The 17,715-nt window shown below is 39.0% G+C and overlaps 1 protein-coding gene across 13 annotated transcripts in view; it reads left to right on the top strand.

Moving 5' to 3' along the window:
* LOC131679280 (disintegrin and metalloproteinase domain-containing protein 33) overlaps window positions 1-17,715 on the top strand; it is a 1,109,813-nt gene that overhangs the window by 986,089 nt on the left and 106,009 nt on the right. For 11 of the 13 annotated variants that reach the window (XM_058960010.1, XM_058959995.1, XM_058960002.1 and 8 more), the window contains exon 17: window positions 5,686-5,842. In XM_058960010.1, coding sequence (XP_058815993.1) covers window positions 5,686-5,842 — 157 coding nt within the window. Of the gene's footprint in view, window positions 1-5,685; window positions 5,843-7,064; window positions 7,168-17,715 lie in introns of all 13 variants that reach the window. The other 2 variants (XM_058960067.1, XM_058960015.1) reach the window with 1 other exon arrangement.

The following is a 17,715-nucleotide window of genomic DNA, read 5'->3' as shown; positions in this document are numbered from 1 at the left end:
GGTTTAGTTTTAAGGATTTAGTGTTAAGCCGGCGCTAATCTATTCCTACAAAGAGTTAGTGTCGGATTCTGATGAGACGAAGTCGTAACGCACCCATGACTTTAATAAGTTAGGATTTGTCCCCTTCATGTACAAAGACTGGTTTTACCAAATATTTTCGCCCTAGTGAGAAATTTTGGTGTTTACCTAGTTTTTCTCCTTGGGGTGAAATATAGCATAGCATCTTTTCGCGTGAAAAGTACATGGCCTATAACTAAATTAGTTATGGAATTTTCGTTTAAATTTCGTCTCATCAGAATCCGACACAAACTTAGTAGCAGAACTAAGCTAGTGCCGGATTGACGCTAACTACAAAAAACGGAGACACTATTTGTGTTCCTGAGCAAACTCCTAGTCAAGCGTGATGTCCCGCGATTACATTAGTTATCATCTAAATGAGCTCCTTTTCTTGCGGGACATCACGCTTGACTATAGGTTTGTTAAGGAACACAAGAGCTAGCGTCAATCCGGCGCTAGCTTAGTCCTGTCACTAAATTAGTGTCGGCTTCTGATGAGCAAATTCCATAACTAATTTAAGCTCATGACGGTAACGTGATGAGAAATTACGAAAATCGCGAATAACCTCCTGAAATCATGAACATCGTTTAACTGTCGGCTGTGTATTCCCAAATTATGAACCAGAATCATAAGAAATGCCAAGGTCTATTATCACAGTAACTCGGCTAATAATGGTCGATGCAGTTCTATAGTCGAAGGAAATTTTAGATCGTAATCGTAATGATTGATTGCATTTGCCTGTGTTAATTTTTGTCCCGTTGATTTCACACCACTCCGTGACCAGGTCGATATCAAACTGAAGTGCGCAGCAATCCAGGGATAAGGGTATTGCCAGAAATACTTTGAAATCCTCTTTGTACACTATTTTGGACGACTTAAGAAGCTTGCAGAGGTCGTTGACAAATCATACGAATATCAGTGGACTTTGATGACTCCCTTGTGGCACACTCGAGATTGTGCCGAAAAAGGTGAATATCGTACACACTCAATTCAGTTCGGTAATTTCCGCACAGCTGAACAGTCAGTAAAATTTTGCAACTGATAGCTCAGCAAAGTGGCGTTAATTTACTGATTTTCAGCGATATATTTACCGAGTTTATTCAAAACAAACGTCACTTCTACTGAGATCTCGGTAAAAGCTATGTTAGCTGAGCGCTCGGCTGTGCAAAACTCGTTAAAAGTAGCAAAAAAAAATGGGATTCGGTAGAACAAGATTATGTGTGTAGCTCTAAATCCAACAAAAGCACCAAGACTTGTCAGGTAACACCAGATCCACTGCGTCCGGCCAGCTCGGCAACCCGATACATTTTAAGTTTGCGACAGCAAGACGATGAGGAACTTTGTCAAAGGCTTTCGATAAATCGGCGAAAATAGCGTCCACTTGTAGGCGCTTCTCGATTTTCTCTACTAAAACTGAATGTTGTTCCTCTGTAATACTATGGTGTACACTGTACAGTGTTATAAAGAGTTTCGCGCAACAAGATTTCGGGTAGCGGACCCCTACTCATAATAGCAGCATTTTTTAACATTCCTACTGCCACAACGTTCCGTATTGCTGAAATGGGTCGCTGTATGACTCAATTGATAGCATATAGTGCAATGCATGACCCATAACACAAAAGAAACCGAACAGGCAGACGAATATTTTCGCGGAAGGCATAGTTTGGCAGAGCAAGCCCGGCTGAAATTGCCCGATACGAGCTTGTAGCCACACCATCGATCTCAACTTCGTGCGTCGGTGCATAGACAGGTCCAAAGACGCAATTATACTGCGCAAAATCGACGTCACGAGTAAGCTCAGGGCAAATTATGCAACTGGTCTGAACGAACCTACGCAATTTCGATCATCTGTTGCATTTTCAAAGTAGTTCCATTTATTTCCCTTGTACTGGTGTATTCTTTATTAAAAACATGTTTATTCTTCAAAAAACATCAATGAATATTGGAGAAGCGGCCCTGGTCAAGCTGTACGGCGCAACTTAGTCGCGATGCTCTCACAAGAGCGCTGGACGGCACTGACGTCCATCTTCCGGATACAATTCCGGATCCCGGTGGTCAACTGCTTCGTATCCTTGGCACGCCAATTATTTTTGTACACTGGGGTACTGAGGAAGCTGAAAAAATCCTCAATGGGACGGCACTGGGGGCAAGTTGGTCGGGTCCCTTTCGTTGGGCACGTACAGTATCTTTTTCTACTCAAGGTACTCCAGCGTCTTCATGGCGAAGACGCCTTGTCCAGCCAGAAGACGTACTTCCCATCCGCATGATGCTCCTTTAAGAACGGCCTCCTGGAACATTTATTGATTAATGGCCAGACAGCTCTGCTTGAAGCACGGCATTGAAATCCCTCTGTTCGATATGACGATGTGCAGCATAACTGTTTTTCAAAATTTATGCTTAAACTTATATTTTATTTCGGGGGGTGACCGACTTGTCACTGGAATAGTTGCTATCATTTTCTGGGTCTTCCAGAGCGGAAATGTTATTTCACGATAGCTATCTGCTCATCCGTGTACTCTGGGAACCGAGTCTTCTTCCGATTGATGATGTCCTCCATCTTGAAGTGTCGGTAAATCAAGGTATGGGAGCAGTGATATTTTCAACCGGCGTCACGCAAACTCGTCCCGTCCTTGTTGTCGAACAGCTTTTTCAACGCTTACTTCTTCTTCCTTTTCGTCATTGTCTTCGCCGGACGGCCGCCACCGGCCTTCCGCTCCACGCTCAGAGATACCAGAATCCGGTAAACTGCACTCACGGGCACGTTTTCGTCTCGAAAGTGGTCTACAGTCCACGTTTTTTCCACGATGACCATGGGTTTCGTAAAACCGTACAACACGTTGGCGGAATGCTTGCTGTTTCGACGCCATCTTCGATTGAACTGACAGCACCCGAGCGAAAAGAAACATGCCACCCAATTCTAGGGAGTCTAGAGAGCAATTCTAAATTGAAATCATTAAAAAGTATTGAAATCATTCTCATTTTTATTGAACACCCGTTACTGGGCAGGCTCATATACGCATAATCGAAGAGAGAGTGAAGAATTCTTTGCCTTCTGCTGCTAGGAGTCAAACAATCTGGTAAATTTCATATCTATCGTCTCTCTTTCTTGCCAAAAACGACCAATGAAAAATCGATATAGTATCTTGTACTGGGTAACAGTAATGCCGGTCCGAATATTTGAAGTCGATTCTGTAGGGGCTCAGAGCCCGAATTGAGCATGAAAACAACTTTGGTGGGGACAGAAATGGGGAATGCATTTCCTAAACTTATTACCTTTCCAGCTGTACACTACCATCACCTGTTGGAGTGTAGCTGGAACTCGATTAGATTTTGCCTTAGTTTTCGGATTCTGCCTGTATTCGCTAATAAACCCAAAAAAGTCCAATAATTAACGTCTGTTAAAAAATCTGTTGAACGCCGTCCAACGTTTGTCCGACGAAAGACCTTCTTTGGGCTACTTTGTTTCTCATTTCGTATGGGATACTCAGACGCAATCAGTTCAGAGCAAAGTATAGTATCCACGCACTGATGATTTGTTCGTGTACTGCATAAGTAACGCGATATGATACGCCAACGAATAGTTGTACGTCAATCTCAAGATTATATTCCTGACATTACCCACCTCTAATTATTTTATTAACAAATGTTCCCTTTGCTAACAGAAAGGCTTGTATTGCACTATTTGCAATTCACCGCTACTGTACCAATTCACGATCACTTTGGATTTATATACGATACTCCTAAGAAGGGCTGAAATAAACGCTCATAAATGAAGAAAGTTGAAGAATTCGAAGCAATTAATTTGTAAACAAATTCACTTTCAAAAATGCATGTGCCACGACACTTTTCATGTCCGAACTAGGCAACGTCTACTACGTGTCAAACATTCCTAAAAGTGACGTCAGTCGTATTATTTTGCCTATTCTATGCTACTTTTTGTTTTGGGCTTCCATCCCAGTCAAAAAGGGCAAGTTGCTGGCTAACGGGGGGCTATTTGCCAACTCGGATGCGCTAATTGCCCTTCAATTTGCCACCAAATTGCTGGCAATTAGGGGGCTATTTCAAATGCAACATTTGGGCAATTTGCCGCCGTCATTTTTTTTGCAGCCCAACCCGATTCCACAATTTTCTACATTCGTTGGCCAAATTAAGTGCACTAGACAAACAAAATACAAGTGAGAACACACCAATTGTTCAAAAACAATTTTAAGCTTAAGCCAAACATGAACCGCCATGTTTGAAAAACGCAAAAAACAACCAAGTCCGTTTCAGCCGCCAATGAATTTGTCTAAGTATTGAAATTGCCTTTAAATCGCATTCGCAAATTGCATTTGTTCCTAGGGGCAATTAGCACGGGCGGGTTGAGTCAAACGTCAAACTTTTTAAATCGCCTGATCATGTTCGTCCGCATTTTTTTTGACAGGAATTAGACAGCGTCAGGCAGTGTTGCTAAAAGCAAATATGTGTTTTGTCCTAAAAAATCTTTTCATCTGTATTTACTTTTCGGAAAATCTGTATCAAATTATTTTAGTCGTTTGACATTTCGCTGGACTATCTAAGATACGTACTCCTCTGGTTCAAATCAGTCAAACATAGAACTGTTTACAATTTCGTAAAAAACCAATGCAAATGGTTCTGAAATTTTGCATTCAGAAAGCTGTCGATGCGCACAATAGAAGAATAATTGAATTCATCATTTAATGATTTTTGTTGATACACACACTAATTTTTTGTATTTTGTTTCAGCAAAATATTTTACTGAAACTTTTTAAACATAATGTTTATTCTTCAAAAAAAAACAAGACGTGCAAAACAAGACTTGCTAAGATTTCAGTGTTGCCATTTTTGAGTCGCTGATTTTCATTAAGTCCATTATTTTGCCGAAAATCAACAAACCTATAGAATTTGATTACTGAAACAATCAGTGAAAGTATGGCAAATTTTCTGAGTTTCCGTAAATCAAACTGACAGTTCAGCAAATTTTGACAGCTTCGAATTGCTGAAATTTCAGCGGAATATTTTTTGCTGGAAGCTGATCTTTCAGTTCAAAAAAATTCAGTAATATTTTGCTGATATTCGGCAATCAAAATTTAGTGTGTACATAATGTTATATACATTAAGTCGACAATGTAACTGTTGGAAGATTGAGAATTAACAAAGTTAACAGAACATTACAATTCCATATAAACTTTTGAATAGGGCTAATAAGATTTGTGTACCAACTTTTGTTTTGCAGATTTCTCTTAATTTGTTATTCGTTCAACACAGAAAACAGTAGAAATCGATTCTTCCAAGGGTAAAGATATTTCTGACAATAGTTTTTGTAAAATTTCTAAAAAATCTATGAAATCTGTATATATAGATTCTTGGTCTGAAAAAGAAGCTGATAAATCTGTATAAATACGGATTATTCTGTGTTTTTGATAACCCGGCGTTAGGCTGGAATTTACGTCATTGTAAGTAGTAGAATAATCAGGCAATGAAATGGATTTATGGGCTAGGATGAATAATAGAAAACAATTACACCAAATCAATGCAAAAGGTCAAGTAGCAATTCAACATACATGTACAATAATAGATAGAGATATACACTTTACTCACTCTCGCTAATTTACATGCTTTCCGCAGGATTGCACGAACACAAACAAGTGCTTTTGCAAGTTCGGCTGGACCGGACCGGACTGCTCGATTCAAGCTCATATCACAACGACGTACGCATCCCCAGTAACCGCCTCCACGACGGATGGTCTCTCCGCCGTAATGGAAAAGAAAACTACTCGATACGGTAAGTGTGCCACGAACTCCAAGTTTGCAGTCTTTTATTAATATTCCCTTAGTCGGATTCCTCGCCATCATAGCAAAACATAATCTACATGAATTTACCTATTTATTGTTTCCTGTCTCATTTTTAAGTGTTTCTGTAATTTATTTAAAACATTGCATCATACTCTATGTATAGCTATCAATAATTTTATTTAGTTGTCATTCAGTAATAATATACAATCACATGTGCAGAAGTGGAAGTGTTTACTTTTCCATAGCAACGAAGGTAAACACACAATCATCCCATCGCGGTAATTGTTTCCAGTTTAAGCAACATGGATTGTGTGACATTCCGAAACGTCTAGAAAACAACGCTCCATATTCTCCTTTCGTCTTATTCGCCGAGAAGATGTTATACTTCTACATTCAATTATTTGGTCCTTCAAAGCGACACCGAACCGATATTTCGGAAAATATTTGTGAAGTTCACACGAAATATTACTTCACACTAACAAGATGACAGTAACATTATGACAATGGTAATCGTTTTCTTTCAAAATCCAATAGTTTGTACCCCACATCTGTAGTTTGTAGGAGCTGTTCATCCCAATAATAAAATCATCACAGTTATTACCATTCAAACTAGAAAATGCAATCTGTAAGAAGTTTTCATCTCTAAATCTATCGAGCTGGGTTTCTACATTCAACAATGACCATAATAAATCTATTTTCTGTCGCAGTGATCAATCATTTCGACAGAACAGAAAGCAGATTGCTGAATATAAAACTCCTCACATATCTGCTATTCTTCATTCATGGTCCAACTGTCCAGAAATCAGAACATTCCCATTCCAGTAGTTTTATCATAATTTGAGCCACTCGGCAACACTGTTCACTTTAGTTAATTGAAAATCATTTCTTTTGTCATTTACTTCCACTATCGTTCCTTATACTGTTATGATCAAATTTTACTCCAATCACAAACAATTCGCATACAAAGTAACCAATTAAAATTTCCACCATTGCATTCTCTCTTTTTACGCGCACTCGGCTTTTTGCCCCGCCATTTTTCTCTATCTTAATTTACCTTTGTTAACCCATCAACCACAACCACCACCACCACCACCAATCGAAATTGGTTTACATGACGCGCGTGCCAACTCCTTCCACGAAACCGAATCGCTGCCAACCAACACATTCACACACAAAAATAATATAAAAAAAAACAATATACGAAACAATAGACCATGACCAAGGTAAAGTCAGCACATTAGCTATGGTGATCATGTTAGTGGTAATCGTGAAATGTGTCTTCCTCTGTTTCGCACTGATGGCTGTCTGTTACAGGTACGGATCAAACGAAAAAATTTGTCCCTAACTGTTATTAATTTTTTAATTTGAGATAGATTCGATGTCCAGGGTCTCTTATAACAATACAATCAGTTTTTTACTTTGATATGGTTTTGTAATCATCGAACGCAGTCCACTAATCAGTGAAGGCAGACGCTAGAAACAGTTGAAAGGAATTCAATAAGAGCCACTAAGTTTCGGTATCTTTTAGTTCATTGTTTATTTCGATCGAGCAGGCTTTGACGTTAATTTTACGAATTCGTTGGACTTAAATTAACAGCAGCCTTTGACTGTCGCAATACAAGGGCAGGTGGTTAGATGGAATGTCAGCCAAGTTCTCATTTCGACGGACAGAATAATACTATCTGAGCAACAATCTAGCCAGATTGTTGCATTATAGTGTATTATAGTGTACAGAAAAGATACAGTGCTGTCAAGTTTAAATGGTTCAAACTTCGTTTTCCTATCCAATATACTATCGAAGTTGCATACATACATGTGCATATACAATACTCGCTACCGTTTGAAGTGACTATGTGTTGGTGAAACCTTTGTTGTCCTTTTACTTATTTTTTCGGCTCTTTCCTTTTGTGTAAAATTCAGTGTAAATCATGTAAACACACCGCAATACTATGTCCACACCGTTTTTTTGTTTTAATACCATTTTTATCTGTACATTTAGTTCGGTACTCGTTGATTTTATTCACTACAAAAAAAATGTTTCCAATCTTTGTTGTGTTCCAAATCACATTATTTCGGCGTCTTTGTCTGTGTGTTTGTTTCTGTCGTTCTTCATACTTTAAAACTAATGCAAAACGGTAAAATACCAACCTCAGACTCAGCTAAGCAGTGTCTATACTACAACCACAATCAAACAACCCCTTTTCGTACTACTGTCAATGTAAATTTTGCGATTATCATAAACATTTTGTCAAAAACCATAAACTCCTTGCTTTTGTTTTTCGTTCCCTAACATTATCGATATGATCGTCTTCTGTCACGCTGTTTTACTCTCCGCTGTATGATTCCTTTTCCTGACTTTTCATACTGAAATACTCACTGCCGCTGTTTAAAATTGACTAATTCGATCGAATGGGTAAACTCCTTAGAATTCTAAGACAAGATGATCCACCTAGGTATCGATGCCGGACTACAGGTTGTGCTAGGTTAGGAGAGAGGGGACAATCCGAGCTAATTTTTGTGAAAATAAAAAAAAACAGTAGATGTCACTAACATAAAGGGAATTTGTATCTACGATAGAATGGCACAATACAATCTCAGTCTTTTCAAATTGCAGGAAACTAATTAATTAATTTAAGCTTAGACCATTTTAATTTGAATATTGGTTATTAGTTGTATATTAACCCACGTTCTCACAATCTCATGATCCGTCATAACTATTTAAAAATGATAATAAAATTCTAGCATTTCCTTTACGTGAAATAATATGAAGCACACTTCTGCCAGAAGCCGGTAGAATCCCTACAAGATCTTAAACATATAAACAGCTGCTTTCAGTAAAATTATTTCAAGAACACCTTGCCCATCGATGATTATTACTCTCTTTATTTTCCGCTCGAACAAATCGCTTGACAGATCATAATATTTCAAGGCAAACTTTGATATCTCCTTTTTCTGTGGTACTCTTGTACATCATACTTGTCTCCAGTATTGACATAGTGATTTCCTGGAATCTACTGAAAGTCCACCTTTACGTATGCTCCGTCATCCATAACACAACAAGGTGATTTCGTCATACGACGGATTCTGAAGGAAGAGCTTGCTTTGCGGTGGAAAAAATTTACCATCATAGAATTACTTCGTATAGTATAAAAAACTACACGTTAAAGTTGATGTTTTCAACAACAAAATAAATATTTCACAAATCTTCAAAAGCTATTCGTACAACTTGAAAATAACTGATGATAGTTTGGCGGCGTAGAACTCGATTTTGATTGAAATAATTTGTTTTTTTTTTGTTATTCGTTTTAGTAATATATTGTTGTCATTTTCAGGGTAAAATATCGAAGGATTAACTAATGATATGATGGAAGTGAAACAGTGAAAAAAATCATCCGAACATGGTATTCGAATCTGCAACCTTAACGACTCCTTTGATATGCGCTACCAATTACATTACATTTGAACGGTTTGTGGAAACACACTTTTAACGATAAATAGTCAAAACATAGTAAAATAAATTTGTCAGGTTTAGCGTTTCGCAAATTCTCCTCGTCAGTAACTAACGGTTGACTGGACCGCTAGCTACACTAAATCCAAAAAAGAAACGTAATTACGTGTATTATTCAAACTTGGGACATCGGGAATACAGACTGTTTACACACAGACTATCGAAGTGGCAAAAATTGCAGCCCAACGATCTGTCAAAAGTGTAATCAAACAAGAACGATGCATTTGTGAGGGAAAGTAAAGGAGCCCATGAAAAACTTATAGGATCCGTGATGCCAGCGTATATTCATAGTTGCTAGTATTACTCTGTTTGTCTCCACAAGTATGTGTCTAAAGAGTCTGTTATCGGAACTGATGTCCCGAGGGTATGGAAGCTCTTGATTTTTTACCGATGAGAACCAAAGTGAATCGAAACTTTTCTTGCTATCACGCCAATGTAGCAATATGTTTTTGCTCCTTGTGGATCTTAACTGAGATTAATCCCAACTTCCATACACTTCTCCATAGCTCTATTCACTACCAAAGTCTGGTGGTGACTGAGCTAGCTAATGGGACGCAAACAGTGATAACAATATATAAAGCCTGAACGCAGTCCACTGTAGCTAAAAAAAGGTGGCCGATCAAAGGGAAGGGACGGTGACAATTGGCTCATAGGAGACATTGGTCCCCGTAGGTCCTATACCAGCAATTAACAAATGATGGTACAGTAACCGTGAACCAGTGAACTGAATAATAGTATGCATTTGCTTCCCCCTCGTTAATAGGCGTCGTCAATATTTAGAATGCGTCGACAAAATGCTATGGTTACGAAACAAATCAATGTAGTAAACAATCTTTTTATAAAAGAAACACGTTGTCTATATTGGCGTGTAAACTTGTACATGACCTGGCTCGTATTAAAAGTCGAAAATAGGCCCGAATAAAGAATAAATCGGCTCATTTTTTTACATTCCCCACTTAGTTCGGGAATCAAGCTGCGCGGCCTAAAACTTTTATGAGAGTTTTGGACAATATGAATGGGTATTTTGGTGTAAAAAGCAGAATTTTGGTAAACTTTCCGGTCCATTTTACCATGAGGGACAAGATCCTTAAATCCGGGACTGTTCCGCCTAATCCGGGACTGTTCCGCTTAATCCGGGACGCCTGGTCACTTTAACCTATAGAGTGACACTAATCTAAAAACGAAATCGGCATTAGTCACATCAATTAATTACCGAACTTTAAAAACCTCAAAGTTTGTTTATTTTCCAGACGAAAGCTTGCTTGTTTTTTTCGAAATAACGCATTGTCATAGATACGACGCAAATATCGACGTTGTTTCTATTTCGCAAAGCTTCGCTTCAATTTATTATTGAGCTGTCACACTGACGGTGAACCAGATTCATCGAGGGGTCGCATTTTGATGGTACATGGGAATCATCCGACCACTCTATCTTGAGTTTATCTTTGCTGGGAGATCGCAGGTTCGATTTCTACTTGAGGACATATCTTTTCTCAGTGTTTTCAACAAAAAGGTGAATTTTCACCGTATCTTCGTTCTCACCGTTCCGGTTATTCTTTTTTTCTGGTCTATTTTCCAATGGACATGTTCCCAAAAACCTTAAAAAAGGACGGAAAACATGACTCACCTCAAAACTAGGAATATTGGTCCTCATCAGTATAACATTAGACGAACTATACCATCGGAACACAAGACCCGACTTGTTGTTTCAACTGTACAACAAAGTTGCATGTCATTTTTGGATTTGGTGTCTTGCTGCTACTGACGAGGAGAATCGGACGCACGAAAATCTGACTTAACTTTAAGTTGGCCTGTGCATCACATGCACAAATTTAGGGATCAACCCCAATTACTTTTCAGCCTTCCTCAGAACTATTTATTAGTCGCAAAAGTACCATTAATTCCATACTCTATTTTTTCCTAATGATCATTCACATTTAAGCCCATTCGCGTGACGCTGTCCAAATAAAACTAAATTTAAATTTTTCTATCACGTTGATGGTATCTACTTTTGCTGGCAGCACTTGCCGTGTTGTGTCAACCGCAGTTTGCTGAGAATTCCGTTGGATGTACAGGAGAAGCTGTACTTTTTTTTTCGTTTCCAAAGATGACCGCTTATCGAGTTTTTTTCAGAGCAACCTTAACAAATGAGATTGATTTTCTACCAAAAGGTAAACAAGTCCCTTGCTTGATACTATCGGCTTGACAATGGTTTCTGCCACAAGGGGTTTTAATCTTTGGCAGTGATGATTTATGCAATAAAAATTGGACTAAACCGTTTTGCGCGTTAAGGGCACAAGACCTAATTTTAATTAAGTTTTGTTAAGTGATGATTTGTTTTATGAAATTACCCGACGTCTCGGCCGCTTTCGGTGATCTTTTTGAGGGTAAATTTATCCGTTGTTATTTTTTCTCAAAATGTTTTTTTTCTTTTTATTATTTTACGTACAACCTTTCACAACAGCTGAGTCAATAAACGAAAAACAACACCTGGCTGGATACAAATATTCTTATCTATCATGAAATGCCACATCGATGATCCATTTACAATGCTGCGAAAAACTCAATGGGTACTTTTCAAACTTCAGATTTAAAGCATTTTGTGACCAGAGAAGCATTTAATTTACTGCATCATTTTTGACAGTTTCCCGAAAAATTCAGTTATTTTCGGAATTGATTTAACTGGTACTGGAGAATTTCCAATGCTCACAACGTAAAAGTTTAATATAATTACAGTTTAGCCACAGACTAGCAGACATAACACACGAAAACAATTATTGGCGCGCTTTAACGGTCATTTTGAATATACTTTTAGTTGGAACTGTGGCCGCATATGTGATTATGTGCGCAAGTATACGGGATACAGACCACTAGTGAAAAATTGTTCCCGAGCTTGACGGATAACTGTGTTGCAAATAAGTGGTTGGGACTGTATATAAAAGGTGGCGCTAGTGTTATGACAAAATTGGCGGATCAATATTTTTTAAGGAATTTTCTCATAGTGTTATATCTGTGGTTTAGCTTTAAGTTGATTTTTTAGAAAAGTAATTCAATAAAATTTAAAAAAGGAGAAAAGGAAACAAATTCAAATTTGCTTTTTATAAGAGAAGGCATTTTTGCTTAAGAAAGACATTTTCAGAGGGTTTGAGTCCACTGTCGGGTTGACAGCAGTATGAGATACAGGCAAGAAGGGTATGCTTTCACAGTCGGGTGCTCAGAGCATCAAGTCGTTTCGGCTTCAATTTCGGTAGCATAGTAATATAAATGATGACGATCATGTAGTAGCGCTCTGGTGCGAGTTGACAGCATAAAAGCAGTTCAGGGGACTTTTGAGAACGAGGCAAAGGAAAGGGAGAGGCTATATTTGGATGTGGATTAGGAAGAGGTAGATGAATCTTAAACCAAAACGTTGGATGATCTTCCTCGGACCCGAATGAAATCCAATAACTGAAGCCAAGCGCCACAATATTTTGCGCACGCTCAGACAACATGCTCAATGTCGTGTTAACCCTTCCACAAGTCCAATATGTCGAAGACATATGTGTCCAATGTGTAATAATTTGACATCATCCGGGACATCACTGTAGCAAGCGATCAAGCTCCCCTTTGTTTCACAAGCTCAACCTACTTTCGAGAAATAGAGAAACAAATTTGAAGCACATTGGTCTTTCGTAGATGTTACCTTGATTTTCAAATGAAGCGCATAATAACTCCTATACTTTCCCCTGGAAATACTAGGCGGGCTTCGCTTGTGTCGTCAACCGGATAGCCTCAATAGAATTAAGGCTGCCCTAAACGATGAAGCAGTGATCTGTGGACAAAGTATCAATGATCCCAAGGGTATACTGAATATCAGCTAGTTTTTCGACGTAGACTGAAGGATCATGGAGCTTGAGTATAACGGTGATATTTTCATTGGAAGTACCGAAGTCGGTGGACCCGTCGAGATTTGAGCCGTCAGTGTAAAACATTTTATTGTAGTCGACCGCAGAATATATCATAACAAATAATTGGGATTACTTGTGGGCTTATGTGATCCGGAATGCCAAGAATCTCTCCTTTCATGAATGGAGAAATGAACACGGTTGGGATTATATGTAAAAGAATTGATATTGCCAAGTAATCAAAGCATAAGGACACACGGGTATTAATTAGGTATCAATTAGGATCGACAAGCCTTTTGAGATTTACAATCCATAGCGGAATCAAGCAATCGATATGAGAGATCCCAAGATCGATTTCTCAGCGGAAGAATGCCCATCAGCACTTCGAGGCTCATCGTATGGATCAACTCCATGCAACCTAAGTTAATACGCAAACAACAATACTGGATTCGTTCCAGCTTGATGAAATATATGTTCGCAACGGAGCGCAAACAGAAACACTCATACTCCACAACCGACAATATCGTTGTTTGGTACAGCCTGATCAGGTGTCGTGAGGTGGCGCCCCAACACTGCCGTGATCCGCATAATAGTCCTATTTGCTATGGGTTTCCTATGCATATCACGGCAGAACATGACCCGGTTACTGTACGGAGAAAGTTGATCCTTTATTGGCATTTCTGTTTCGGATACCTAATGGTACGTCGGGTACGTCAATTCGTCATTCGCGTAAAAGTTGTAGAATAGGGGACATGACACCCGGGGAAGACCCATGTAGCTAAATCTGATGCAACATTCCTAAATGAATTTGCGGAAGTCAACTTGTGTATCCGACAGTAAGCCATTTGTTTCGACCAAATTGTAGAAGTGAAACAAGATCATGTTCTCAAGCAACTCCCGGATACAGGGCAGCATTGCAGTCGGTCGATGGGAATTGTGGTCGGAGGCAGGTTTCCCTAATATATACGCGAACGGAGGTCTTAGTGGAATGTACGTAATGTTTCAAAGATTGTCTTCCATTTAATTCCACTATGTTTCATAGTGAAATTAAATGGAAGAAAATCTTGGAAACATTAGGTTTCCCTAGTTTTTGGATAGCGATAACACTTACTTATCGCCAATCATGTGGGACAATATTCCCATCAAAAAACTTATTAAATAAATTCAACAAGCGTCTCTTGACAGAGTCTGGCAAATTCTTCAAATTGAATTTGCTTCTATCTAATCATGGGCAGTTGTTGTTTTATGGCAAGATAACTGCATCTAAAACGGTTATTCGTTCGCGGTATCGTGAGGAGACGCGAGGCGGTAGGTCTTCTGTGCCGACACAGAGTCAGGGCCAGGGATACTAGGTAATATTTTGTGAAATCAGCGCGCGATTTTTTTTATTTCTTGCGCAAGGTAAAAGTTAATCGCGAGGTCAAAAATTGAAAAATCTGTGCTCTTCTGTGAACTACAACAGAAAACTGTCGAAATCTGTGAATTAAAACTGTAAAAATCTGTGCAGTTTTAGAAATCTGTGCAGTCTATTATCTGTGAAATACAGTATTGACCGCTTTGGTTTATATTGTTTTGATTGCGCACATGGCGGACCGTGCCTCAAAGAGTGCTTATCGATGTTTTGTCTCGTTAACCCGTCGACGTACCGGAGCCAATAACCGAGTTTTTGATTTTCATCAAGCTCTTCATTTCCGTTTCCAATGTCGCCTACTTCCTCAAGTTGTGCGCGTTCAGAAATTCTATATAAGCAAAAACCTTCTCGACGCCTTAGCAGTTTTTTTCTCACCCGTTTCGTCCGAGTTTGGATCGCGCTGTCGTTTCCTCTTGAGGAAGCATTTGTGAGGATTTGATCTTGTTAGATATTGCGGTCGCGTATCTCCTCCAATCAATGTCATATGAGGTCATACGAAACGTCAATTGTTTCTGGTGATATTGGACCTTTAGCGATCGTGATAACGATCGGCTGATGATCGCTGCATGGGGATCAGTGATTACCTTAAATGTCGAGCAGATATATAAATCCAACGCGCTGAGACGTGCTGGTGATCTAGAAACCCTTCAAAAAGGTCATATTGAAGTTGTTATAATTATCATAGAGTAAGGCGGCTCAATGGTCATCATGCCGGCCTGTGGAGTGTAAATCTCCTAACAATAGCTTCATTTAGGGAAGTAATTCCGCAATATCACAAAACCGCCGAGACCAACCGAGGCTCTAGGGGGAGCAATGTAGGTGGAAGCAATGCAGAGGTCTTTGCCTTTGATCTTGACTAGTCAAGGGACAACTAAAATTCTTGGAATCGAGGGGAGTTTAATTCAGTAATAGTCATAGCCCTGTTTTGTTCTATTGCAATCGTGTGTGAAAGTTGAGGTCTATTTTTTTAAGCGAGCCATGCTATTAGCTTCGGTTTCGTGATGACGCTTCCTCGATCTGTTATATTTGATGGCCCTTAAAAAAACATTTTGGTCTTCACAAGAAATCTCAGATGAGGAAATATTCTTCCTCTTTCTATAGCTTCTAGGCACAGTAAAAGATGTACCCTCTTGGGAATCGTCAAAATCATGCTCTATCTGAACCTTAACCAAGAGAGCAAAAGCGATTGTCATGGTCGGTGTCGTAGCACTCATTGGCATTTCTGCGAATGAAGGCTTAAAACGTCCCTTAAACGAACTCTCAGTTTCTCCGCACAATCGAAATGAATCCGAACGGAGCTAGATATTTTTCCGTCCTATGTGACTAATTCTGAATGCAATCGCTTTCAATCCAAAATCTTTACTAACTACAGCAGAGAGTTTGGTAGCAGCCGGCTTCGTACTGCTGAAAATCCACACAGGTCAAACCTCCAATCGGTTACGACGCCGTTTATCTCTATTTTGTGGGCGGGTAGATATACACGAAACTCCGTCGTAAGAATTATGTCTTCAGTAATGCCGTTTGCTTACTTTCGGTCGGAAACCACAGGCCAAAGCTTATCCGGGCAGACTTTACGTCGGACTATACAAATAAGTACTCGGAAGAAACTCTCGAATTCCGAAGAAAAAATCAGATTTAAATTGCATTTCTTTCCTCTTCTTTGCTGTGTCGATTTTTACAACGAAAATGCTGGTCATAAAACAATGTCCGTTAAGCAAAGACCTGGTACGAATTTATGTCGTGTCAGTCGAAATCCTCAAAATGATCCACTTCCGCATCAGTTTCAAAATATTTCAATATAAAATTGAGTTAAAATCTACTCGAATAGAACGAGCCGTGACTATTTTTCCAACACCTGCAATAGTAGCTTGTATCCAAGCATAGTTTCCCAGAGGGCAACAACATTGCCAATAAGAAACCAGACGTCTAGTGTCTAAGCTCAAACAAATCTACAACAGAATCACTATATCATCATAATTAGCAAAGTCTAGACAACACCGGTGCGAGTTGAATGGTGATATCACAAAAGCTCGCGTGGAACAGGGATTAGAACCTGTCGTATCGTAGATTATATCGTGAACCCACCGCACGACGTAAAACTATTTGCAACAAAGAGTGATAAATTATCGACCGAAATTGTCCGCTCTCAATTGCGGGGCCAAATCACACTAAATCACATTCGTTGGCAACTGGGTTCCTAACTGAAACTGGTGGTTATGTGACTAAGTGTGTGACTTTTCGCAGTATATCTCTCTCGTAGTAATTTGAAAGCGTTTCGCCGTTCGGGGAGTATAAAAATATTTTTCATTTCGATCATACACTGGTAGTTGGGTCTATGCAGAAAATGTAAACCATCTAAAAAATACCCGTTAAAAAGTTTAAACACTATTTTTTTTATTTAGAACTATAAACTATCAGAATAGCTAACAGGCAACCATGTTCGATTAAATAGCTTTATAGTACTTGGGTAAATATTTGAACACTAGCACAGCAACACCAGCATTAGAAGGCACAAATCCCCGACTATGTACGGGGAACGCGCCATTTGAGCCAATATATTCTGATTCCTGATTGTCATCAGCTGTCAATTCAGTTAAACTAAATAGCGCACCAAGGTGTAATATCTCAATTACCTTTGAATAGACCGTTAATTATTACACAACTTGAACGCTGTATGCTCTCTGTGTCTTCAGTGTAGTGGTCCGTTTTGGAACATTGACAGTGACAGAAGTGTACGATTTTGAATGTCAATAACATCCATTTAATTGGCGGAAATTAGTTATGTTTTGCCCTATAACAAAAACAGATTTCATTTCCGTCAACAATATTTTAACGCTATTTCGAATTGTTGTTAATGAGACTGAAGACCGTTTTTTATTGATCTGCGGTCGATGCATGTATTTGTTTGTGACTCAAGCGGTGCAAGGATGAAAAATATTTCGATTCTACAACAAGTTTTCCTGGTTAAAAACGTATTCATTCACCATTTCCGGTACGTTCGCCCGAAGGAAAACAAATGAATATAAATGACCCTATGTTATTGCCTGTTCTGATGGCTA

Source organism: Topomyia yanbarensis, chromosome 1, assembly GCF_030247195.1.
Source record: "Topomyia yanbarensis strain Yona2022 chromosome 1, ASM3024719v1, whole genome shotgun sequence".
Classification (NCBI taxonomy): domain Eukaryota; kingdom Metazoa; phylum Arthropoda; class Insecta; order Diptera; family Culicidae; genus Topomyia; species Topomyia yanbarensis.
This window is presented reverse-complemented; position numbering and strand designations above follow the sequence as displayed.